Source organism: Cyprinodon variegatus, unplaced genomic scaffold, assembly GCF_000732505.1.
Source record: "Cyprinodon variegatus isolate N-32 unplaced genomic scaffold, C_variegatus-1.0 Scaffold2961, whole genome shotgun sequence".
NCBI lineage: Eukaryota > Metazoa > Chordata > Actinopteri > Cyprinodontiformes > Cyprinodontidae > Cyprinodon > Cyprinodon variegatus.
In genome coordinates this window covers 1-11298 of record NW_015153414.1, presented here as the reverse complement: position 1 = coordinate 11298, position 11298 = coordinate 1, and the positions used below count along the sequence as shown (strand labels likewise).

General features: G+C 36.9%; 1 protein-coding gene across 1 annotated transcript; it reads left to right on the top strand.

The window, feature by feature from the left end:
- Nucleotides 1–12: 12 nt before the first annotated feature.
- On the top strand, nucleotides 13–10864 carry LOC107081114 (vacuolar protein sorting-associated protein 52 homolog). Its single transcript, XM_015369326.1, has 16 exons — nucleotides 13–141; nucleotides 351–526; nucleotides 820–970; nucleotides 1271–1371; nucleotides 1563–1695; nucleotides 1835–1892; nucleotides 2812–2945; nucleotides 3725–3880; nucleotides 4033–4151; nucleotides 4644–4767; nucleotides 6107–6202; nucleotides 6475–6582; nucleotides 6730–6795; nucleotides 7537–7648; nucleotides 8330–8448; nucleotides 9284–10864. Exons 1-16 carry the CDS (start codon nucleotides 67–69, stop codon nucleotides 9428–9430), a joined length of 1875 nt encoding a protein of 624 aa, XP_015224812.1. The 5' UTR covers nucleotides 13–66; the 3' UTR covers nucleotides 9431–10864.
- The last annotated feature ends 434 nt before the right edge of the window (nucleotides 10865–11298 follow it).

The following is an 11298-nucleotide window of genomic DNA, read 5'->3' as shown; positions in this document are numbered from 1 at the left end:
TTTTTTGACTGAGCTCTTTTTAAGCATAAAAATCCTTTAACAGAAAATGTCTTCCTGAGCACTTTTATGTTAGACATTAAAGAAAGTCAGAACATTGCCCATCTCCACAACCAGATCACGGCCTGTGACTCCATATTGGAGGTAAGAGCAGAGGTCCTCACAGTTCTCTTTATTGTTAGTGAATCAATATAGAAATATATTCCCAAAAATCTGATAGAAAAGGTGGTATTTATTAAGTGGTTCTGTTTGTGTAAGACCCAAAAGGCTTAGCTAAAATATGTTTTCAGTTCTTGAGTTACATTGCAGAATATAGAGCTTTATTAGGCTGTTTCTTCTTTTTACTCCCCCAGCGTATGGAGGGTATGCTGAGTGGCTTTCAGAGCGACCTCTCCTCCATCAGCAGTGAGATCCAGACCCTGCAGCAGCAGTCAGTCAGTATGAACGTGCGACTGAAGAACAGGCAGGCTGTTCGCAGCCACCTCAGCCAGCTGGTGGATGAGCTGATGGTGCCCGGAGTCATGATCTCGTAAGTTCAACAACATTTACAGGAAAGACTGAAAGCATTATGACAGAGAGGAGGGATCTAACATTCTTCCCTGGTTGTTTTGGTGTAATTATGATATCAACATATTAAATTGATGTCTAAACATGTTACTGAATTAATTAAAAAAATAGGATTAAAATATAGGAAACTGAATCACTATGAAACATCCAACAACAACCTCAGTTTTGCATAACAGCCGTTCAGTCAGATGAAGCTATGTGAGCGAAGGAAAAATCCAGTTGAATTGGGTTGATGATGTTTTCCTGTCGCTGCAGCACCATCATGGAAAGTCCAGTGACGGAGCAGGACTTCCTTGAGCAGCTCCATGAGCTCAACACAAAGATCAACTTTGCCAAAGAGCTGAGCTTTAGAGAGACGTTGGCCTGCTCCGACATCCAGGACATCGTTGATCGCCTCAAGCTCAAGGTAAGTTTGAATCATAAGAGCCTTGTTGCATTATGGTGAGAACTACAAGGTGTTCAGAAACCTAACCTCCACCTTTACAAATCAATGGATTCAGCTTTTCTGTGTTAAAATTCTTTGCTTATTAGTCCTTTCTTTAGATGTTTACTTGCTGGATAATTAAACACTTGTTCCAGTAAAGGTTATTCTATGTAACTTTAACTAATGTGTGAAATAATAGCTTGTATTTATACCAATAAATCCACCACAGTTGGATGTGTTTCCTTCACACGCATTGAATGTGCTGATTTCTCTTCCCCTCAGGCCGTCTCAAAGATCAGAGAGTTTATTCTGCAAAAAATCTACTCCTTCAGGAAACCGATGACAAACTATCAGATCCCACAGAACACTCTGCTGAAATACAGGTGTGTGCTTTTCTACATTATGGTTACTTTTAAAAAGGGCTCATTCCAGTTTTATGTAAGAATTAAACCCTGAAAGCAGCTAAAGTTTAACCAAAGATTGTTTTTTTGTTAGATGTTTTACATTGTATTGCTTTTGTATTCTTAAAACTGAGTGGAAATGACTCAATGTCCTTCTGTTCGTCCTCCTGAAGATTTTTCTACCAGTTTCTTCTGGCTAATGAAAGAACTGTTGCTAAAGAAATCAGGGATGAGTACGTGGACACTATGAGCAAGATTTACTACAGTTACTTCAAGTCCTACAGCGGGCGGCTTCTCAAAGTGCAGGTCGGTGGATCCATCATGAGGCTCTCTCTGTTTTATTGCAGCTTTGTTAAACCACAGGTCCCAGACTGTCAGGATGTGGGAACAGCAGTTGGAGTTTATGCTGAGGATTTCATGTTTATGTAAATTTTTTCTCCTTCAGTATGAGGAGGTAGCGGATAAAGACGACCTGATGGGAGTGGAAGATACAGCAAAGAAAGATATCCTTTCAAATCTGCTCTTTATCACAGATTCTGATCACACTGCATAGTAAAGCTCTGTATTAAAAAACAAATTTTCATAAAAATTGTATATTAAAAAAACATATATTTTTTTTTTAGATTTAATACTTTTAAGGTATTTCATTAAAGGTTTCTTAGATTTTTTGTTGAGATTTTTCTTTTCTAAGGCTATAATAAACAGCCTTTTTGGAAAAACATAAAAGAAAAAGCAGAACAGTCCTGTTGCCTCTATATAATGAGCTCCCAGACATGTAAATATGTGTAAATACTGAAAGACAAACTAGAATCATACACCTGATCGTACAATTTAAGTAAAAATTAGAATAGTGTTATTTAATCAAACTGATATTTGCTGCCTTTTTATTTATTTAGTCACAATGACATCAGCAGTTCACCTGACTGTCCTGCAGTTTTTACAAGTTTTGAGAGACTTGAAATAAGCCTAAAGAGAAGCAGCAGAGACTGAGAGTGTGTGATGTCATGAATGTTCAAAAGGTAAAAAAAAAAAAAAAAAAAACAATTAAAGGAACATTTTGTCATTAATAAAATGAAAGATTTCCCAAATATGTTTTTTGTTTTATGTTGTTTGTTTTCCATGTCTAATCAGGTGGCAGTGTGATTATATTTAGCTAAAAGTAAAAAAAAAAAAAGTAAGGTTCTTTTGATTTCAAAAAAATGTAATGTTGTAAGAACATGCATGTCATGAAGTTATGTAAATGTAAATCCCTTTATTCTCCCACAGTGGGGGAATTTCCTCTCTGCATTTCACCCATCCCCTTGGGGAGCAGTGGGCTGCCATTGTGTGGCCCCTGGGGAAAGTTATTACAAATAAATGTCAGACATAGGACAGCAGCATGTATCCATGCCTTGTTTTACGCTCCTTGACCTTAAGCTGCAGGTTTCTTTTCCAAGCCCTCCTTAAAGAACAGGAACACCATCTTCACTTTGGGCCAGAGGGGGACCATATTGAGTCCTGCAGAGCTGGAAGGGCCCATCCTGGTTCCACATACAGCTCAGAGAGGAGAAAGCAGGGTGAGATAAACATTTATGATATAAACTTTATTAACCTGAGTGAAGTTGCCCCCCCACGTTTGTGCTACATTTGTGCAGTAAATATTTTCGTTTGTGCCGCTTTGGATTTGAAGATTTGAAGAAAGTGGGGGGGCTGGTTGACCTTTGATGACCTCTAGAAACATCTCTTTATATCTTTAGAACAATAGCGGCACAAACCAGCACAAACGTAGCACAAACGTTTGACACTAATTTTGTCTGATTTGAATAAGGTGGGGGGGCCAACTTCACTCAGGTACTTTATTATTATTCAAATGGATAAAAAATTTTTTATCTGCATACAATTTAGGGTTGGGCAATTTTTTAATTTGAGTGATTATGGTTCCTTTCAGTTCTGATGTTAAGAGGAAGGATCATAAAAGTTTACATGTTATGAATTGCAGGCTAACCAGAGATCTATCTATATAAAATTTACAAATTTACTCATCTAACGTTGTGTGAGCATTATTATATTTTTGGGGACGTCCCAATCTGATTTTAATATTGGATATTGGTCCAATATTAGCCAAAATATTATCGATTTTATTGACCAGCATCTAAAATATAAGATACTCTCATGCTGATAGACCCTTTTCATACCTTTTGTTGTTGACTTTTGTTCCCTGTTATAGTAAATTACTTAATCAAGCATTTTCTTACATTCTACGGTATAAAATAAGTAATAAAAGCATTGGACTAGTTATTTTCAAAATGATAGCAAAAAATGACATGAATTGAACAAAACCATCTTTATTTTTCAGTATCCTTATGAGACGTTGTTCCGCAGCCAGCACTATGCCCTGTTGGACAACGGCTGCAGAGAATTCCTCTTCCTGTGTGATTTCTTCATGGTAGCTGGAAACTCTGCACTTGATCTCTTCAACTGTATCATGGGAAAAACTCTCAGCATGTTCCTGGTATGAGCATCTTTCTTTTTTCCACTATTGTTGGTTGTAAGATTTCATCCTGCTGTTGAGAAGAGAAACCTTTAAAATTTCTTTCAAGGAAAAAGTAAACAGAATTCTAAACAGCTCAAACATAAATGATCCTGTTCTGTGTCTGTCTGTAGAAGAGCATGTCCACCTACGTGTCCGACTGCTACGACAGCATCGCTATCTTTCTCTGCATCCACATCATCCTCAGATTCAGAGCCATCACAGCAAAGAGGGACATTCCTGCTCTTGACAAGTTAGTTTCATATTGAAATGGAAAACGTATAATATTGATTCACTTGCTCTTTTTTTTCATGCCATTTAAAGTAACTAATGAACAACTAGTGCAACACATTTATGATTCTGTTATTCTTAGTACTGTATATCTGCATTGCATGTCCAGGAAAGGATATCATGGGTTCATTTTTGTCTAGAAACTTTAGATAAAAATTCTGTGAAGAGAATGTCTCCTCAGTCATTCAACACAGATAGCTGTAAACATTAATATGGTAAACTCTATTACTAGTCAAATTAACAGAAAATATGAGCTGGAGATTAATTTAACCTGATATTAATGATGTCAAAAAGAATGCAAAGAGTGATTATTTTAAGAGTTTTAGCCTTGGCTGTATGATCTTAACTCATCTTTAACATTAAAGCTCAGTTTAGCTATATAGAGATATTAACTGTATTACTGAGAAAGCCCTAATGTCACCTGAAAAAGGCTGAAGTTCTGAATGTGTTTCAGGTACTGGGAGGCTGTGCTGGAGCTGCTATGGCCCAGGTTTGAACTCCTTCTGGAGATGAACATCCAGAGCATCAGAAACACTGACCCTCAGAAACTGGGAGTGCTGGACACCAGACCGCACTACGTATGTGGGGCCACACACAACCTAATTATGTTTTTCAATGAGATATACAGTCTATATACAATCAGAAAGTCTATTTTCACTCCAACATACAGACTGAAATATTTTAAGTGTTTTATATATTTTATTTAGTTTTTAGGGCTCCCAGGTAATGGAGAGCCAAAACTGCATTTCTATCTAAATATTGATTTACCGTACATAAGACCAATAGGAAACAAACTTGACTCTTAGTCCATAATATGGCCTAAATAATCTTGGGAAAGACTAGTTGGTAAACAGTATTCTAGAAAAGAGTCACTGACTGCCGTTAGAGCAGTGGTCTCAAACGCCTTTGAAGGCCTTAAACCTGCAACTTTTAGATCTATTCCTGCTTCAACACACTTGATTTCAGTAATAGCTCATTATCAGAGCAGAGCTCCTTAGAGCTTCGCTGCATAACAGTGTGGCAGATGCATCTGAGACTACGTTCACATTTCAGCCTGAAGTGACCCAAATCCGATTTTTTTTTTTTTTTTTATCCATATGCGACCCGCATCTGATCTTTTCATGACTGTCTGAACAACACAGATCCATTTTTTTCCAATGCGACCCAGGCTGCTTGGCTACGTGGTCCTGAATCTGATACAACTCTGATCTTTTCAAATGCGGCCTTTGTCTGAACAGCCAAGAGTAGTATTTATGTTTAACCATCTTGGAAAGATTGAGTTTTTAAGGTTGGAAATGATCGCTAGATGTTCTCCAGCACTACCATCCATGTTTACTTCCATAAACACAGAGCACGCTTGCTTGTTGCGTCATTGTTTTCTGCTGCGCATGTAGGACACTTAGGTTGTATGAATGCAGTTCACGCAGGAGATCACATACGAGTCGCATATATTTGGAAATGTAAACAGCAATGCAAAAAAAAAAAAAGCATTTCACAAAAAATCGGAATTGAGCATCAAGGCCTGCAGGGTGAATGTAGCCTAAAAGTTGCAGGACTTCGGGCCTGATGATTTACGTTTGACATCACTGCTCTAGAAGGATAGTATGCAACAAAAGGTTCTTCCTAAAGTAGCTGGTTGTTCAGGGTGAATAGTTTTCCATAGCTGATTCAAAGAGAGAAGTATGGTAGAATGCAATTTAATTATTGTTTCTGCAAATAATCTAACATTATAGTTACATGCATGTAATGCAACATTTTGGAAATACCTCAAATATTAATTTCTGAATAAATATTTTTTAAGCTGTTGCAGTGAAAGTATGCATTTCTTCGTGCAACTGGCCAGCAGGTCAAACCGATATTTCATCACAAAGAGTAAAGAGTTGTTAGTTAAAGTGACTCAGTGTTTGCCGGTTTCAGATCACTCGGCGCTATGCAGAGTTCTCCTCAGCTATTGTGAGCATCAACCAAACATTTCCTAATGAGAGGACCAACGTTCTGCTGGCTCAGCTGCAGGTAACACACAAACAGGTTTATTGAATATGTCTCTGAAGGGTGTTTCAGTGTGATGTTGGAAGGACCTTAGAAGTCCAAATTCAGAATAATGATAGCAAGATGGTTCATTGTTTAAAATTATTTAGAAACATTTGTGACTTTAGTTATTTTTACAGTTGGTATTAAACAGGTTTCCTATGTGGGGTAAAACAAAACAGAATCATTTTGACGACATTTATTCATTCTATTGATTCTGAGTTTATTGTTTTGGGTTTTTTTTTTTTTGTCTGCAGGTTGATGTTGAAAATTTCGTGCTGAAGATGGCCGCAGAGTTTCCCTCCAGGAGAGATCAGCTCATCTTCCTGATTAACAACTACGACATGTTGCTCAGCGTCCTGATGGTGAGTACCACTTGAAGTTTAATTTGTACAGTAATCTATAGATTCACAGTGTAAAAAAGAAAACTTCTTTATACATTTTCAATCATTGGCGGCACAAACATTTTTGTTTTGAGTCCTGATTGGGTTGTTGTTTTCTAACTTGTCCAGGAGAGGGCAGCAGATGACAGTAAAGAGGTAGAAAGTTTTCAACAGTTGCTACTCGCTAGAACACAGGTGGGTTCTTATGTTTATTCTTTATGCCCTTTTGAATTAAAATAATTATATTACTGATGGTTAATAATTATGATAATTACATTTTTTTTTGGTTGGTCTTTGTTTAATCTTTTATTTATTTATTCTGTATTAGGTATTTGATTCTGTCTTTTTTATGCATATTGCTGTTATCTACCTTATATAGCCCTTTTTCTGTACAAAAAAGCTGTAGTATATGGAGGTTACAGATATATAAAAAGTTAGAAAATAAAAAACTTCAGGATAAATGTCACCATCAATGTTGCTTGTCGAATATCAAAACAAAAAAAGGAGGAAAACATGCCTGGCCATAGTAGAAAAATGGATACCCTTGGTAAATCATACATTAGCTGTGATTAATTGCATTTTCGATATGGTTTAAATAGATTCACCCAGACATGTCCAACCAATAAGTCACTTAAAACAACCTGAAGCATAAGTTACAAGATAAACTCTAAAATTAGGGGATTTCTGGAAGTTTAATGACAGAAATTGTCTACTAAAGGAGAAGACAATTAACAGTGGTGAACCTTCCCAGTTTCCATCCTATTAAAGGCAATTTAATAGGGCTGAGAATCCTGAAAGATAATACTGCTTGATCCTAAACTTAATCACACATTGGGTGTTAAAAAGAAGTTAGCCTCAAGGTTGTTTCTTTTTCTAAATCCACTTTAAGCAAATGTACCTCTAAAAGTTCCTCTCTGCTTTTTCTCCATCTCCCAGGAGTTTATTGAGGAGATTCTTTCCCCTCCTTTTGGAGGAATGATTGCCTTTGTTAAGGAGGCTGAAGCACTGATGGAGAAAGGCCAGCTGGACCGACTAAAGAATGAAGAAGGTGAGGGAAAGGTTGTAACACACCAACTTCACCTGAAGAGCTGATAGTGAATCCCCCAAAATAGCTTCTTCTCTTTCAGCAAAGGCAGCTGTTAACATAGAGATTTATTGCCCAAGTAAAGGTTTCATGAAAATGAGGAAATGTTTATTTCTTCAGATGCTTTAACTGAAAATGCTGTTTCAAAATCGAAGGGATTTAGTCGTTGAGTTTTGTGACTTTAGCAAATCCACAGATAAATCCGTAGCTTGCTTAATTATTGCTTCTATTGTAGTTGTTGCTTGTTGTGTAAACGGTCACAACGAAACATTACACCTTTCTAGTTTCACACCTTAACTTGTTTGTTTCATTTCAGCCTCCAGTTTTGTTTTACAGAACAATGAGCCACTTCCCTCTTCAGCTTTCTGCTGTCCATGCAGTTTTATTTCTTAACTGTCCAAATCTCTAAAAACACTTGAGCGTCCCACATCCTTTTGTGTCTGATGTCAACCAAAGCATTTCCCCTCACAACCACAACCCTCATACCTGTTTTCTTTTGTTTCAGTCATATACGAAACCAGTCAGGAAATGGGCTAAAGTTGATCATAAAGCAAAGAAGCCAAAACATACTGTCCATCTCTTTTCTGTATGATGGATAGAGAGAACAAACGGTTCTAAATGCATAATAAGAGTGTTTGTGTGCAGCTCGGATCACCCAGCTGGTCCGAGGGTTTTCCAGCACCTGGAAGCAGTCAGTGGAGGCGATGAGTCAAGATGTTATGAGGTCTTTTACGAACTTCAAAAATGGAACCAGCATCATACAGGTGAGCAGTTCAGCAGGTGTGTTATTCAAACCAGAATCAGTCTGCCTCATCTACTGCTGCCTGTTCATGATTTTTTTATTTTACTTGATCTCCTTTCAACATGAAATTTAATTATATTTACCCCGAATTTACACTTGTGTCCACAGCCAGTCTTTGACCTTCAACAATCTTTTTAATCTTCTATCAGACTATAATTGCAAACATTGATGCTTATGTTCATTTATTACGCTGTTCGAGATAAAAAAGTTGTGTCCCAAACATCCGTGTTTATTTGGTATGAAATCTACTCCAAAAATAAAAAAAAAGGCTTGTAATAGAGTATCATTACCCACAATGCAATACATCCTGTTGTGAGACAGCCTGAAATGCCATTCTGAGAAGCAGCAGCTCGGGTTGGTTTGATGAAACTAAAATTTGAGTGTTTGACTTCAAAATTAGGCTTGGAGGTGTCCCTATTTTAATCCAAAAAAACACAGTGTGATGAATAAGTGACAGTGTCATGTCATGTAGATGTTTTGCTGCACAAGCGGAATAGTGAACCTCACTGAATTCATTTAATAAAATATGAATTAGAAAGCTTGGAAGGTAACAAAGTTATTGATTTGGTGTCTCCATCTTTTGCAAGACTCAACACTGAAAACTGCTTCTTTTTTTTTTTTTACGAGATTCTGCATTAGTTAATTATTTACAAGCATATTTTTATTAGCTTGAGCTAGCTTCACTTAAGGTCAAAGGAAAAAAAAAAGATTAAAGATATTTCTGTAAGTGGAAACAAGAGTTGCTCAGCCAGTTTGCAAACTTTAACCACCTCTCCTCGTTTGTCGTGCCCCTGCAGGGCGCTCTGACTCAGCTCATCCAGTACTACCACGGCTTCCACAAGATCCTCAACCAGCCGACGTTCCGCAGCCTGGCCGTCCGCTCTGAGCTCATCAACCTCCACCATCTCATGGTGGAGGTGAAGAAGCATAAACCTAACTTTTGAAAAGGCGGCTTGTTCTGCGTGGGAACACCCAGACGAACAGGGCTTCAGTCTGGAAGATAATCCATCCTCTTTAAGGCTTGCTGAAATGTAATAGCCCCCCCCCCTTTTTTTTCCAAGTTGCATCACAGATCAGGAAGGAGGTACTTTCATCTCTTCCTCTGATCATCATTTGAAACCCTTTTAGGCCTTAAAAAGTAAAATAAGTAATTCACACATGACCGTAATATTCCCTTTTGACAAGATAAGAAGATGCATTGCTTTAATAGTAAAAAAGGAAACTGCTATGAACATAAAGCAGCAATAGTTCGATCATCCAACCAGCTGCTAAATCCCAGTTGAAATTATCAGTTTAAGGAATTAGATTCATTGTTACTTTCCCCCCCAGTATGTATTAAAACAATTAAATGTTGGGGTTAAAATCATGACACTGAAAGTATTTATCTGAGACATTAAGTGGACACCTGCTAAACTGAAATTGAAAATTCAGCAGTTTTGTCATGTGTGCAGGCAGGTGTTGTTTTCTCTCAGAAAGCCTGTAGTTAGGCTTTCCTGCGTCAGAGGAAACTGATTTCTGAATCATAACGCTGCACCGGCTTCTGGAAAACTACTTGAACTGAGCTTAAGAATAGAGACTGACCCTAAAAAGGAAACGCAATTTCTTCATGTCAACAAATCCTATTTATATACTGATAATAAAAGCCAAGGAGCATCTCTCAGTACTGCTGACTTCCCGTCTTTGTTTAGACTAGAGCCATCGACCTTTAGATCGTTACTTCCTGAAGCATTAATACCAAGAAAAACCAAGACAATTCATTCATTGAAGCTTTTGCAAACATGTTCTCATTTTCTCCAACCCTGCTCCCGTTAAATGCCTATTAAATACATATTTATGACCTATGAAATGTGTATAAAATAGAAATGGCTCAAATCTCACATGTCAATTAATCATTTTTTTTATTTGTAAAGATCTGATATTGCTACAGTGCCTCTGATTGTGCCTCAGATATATCTCATCAATTAAGAAGGCCTCTCAAATAAAAAAAATGTAGTGACCTGTTGCTAATGAATCAGAGCACACTCTAATAACTATCAGCGGATCAAATTAAATTCCTCTTGAAAATCAGAATTGCCTCTGTTAAAAAGTGAAATGTGTAAAAACAGCAAAGGGTCAGAATTTCTAATAGCGTTTTAATTCATGTTTTTTTGGATGACAAAAAAGAGGCAATATTTTAGGGAAGGCTTTTGATTTACTTGTAAGGAAATTCCCTGACTGAAGCTTCCTGAAGTCGTTCCTTTGTTGGGCTGTAAAAAGTTCTTTGTGTTCTCATTCCTGTGAAGTTGTTCATGTCGTCATTCCCATGTAAACTAATATCCTGAAGACTTAATGAATCATTAAAGACCAAAACTGTTTACTTTGCATTTTTTTATTGAATAAATAATCAAAAACATTTTATACAGATTACCTTCCTGTTCAAATCACACAAGTCACACGTGCTTCTGGTTAAGTTTTTATATTTTATTGACACTTTAAAACTCAGTTTGGGGGCTTTTTTTCAGCAGTTCTTTTATTACAGACTTTTTTTTAACTCGGGTTTCATGCTTTTAAAGATTCTACCGAAAAAGTTTAGATTTTTATATTTATTTTTAGTGCTTTTTTTTTATAGATACAGTCAATATCAATAATTATGGGATAGTAAATATTTATGTAACTTTTTGTATATTTATAACTTCAAACCAGTTTTCACAGTAAAACATCTGATTTTGAAGTGAGGTTTTGTTTGTCTGTTACCCTTGTTTTTTATATTAATATTTTTAATCAAAGCAGATGAGGTTGCCCGGAGACTGAAGCCAGCCTTGTTTCTGAGAGG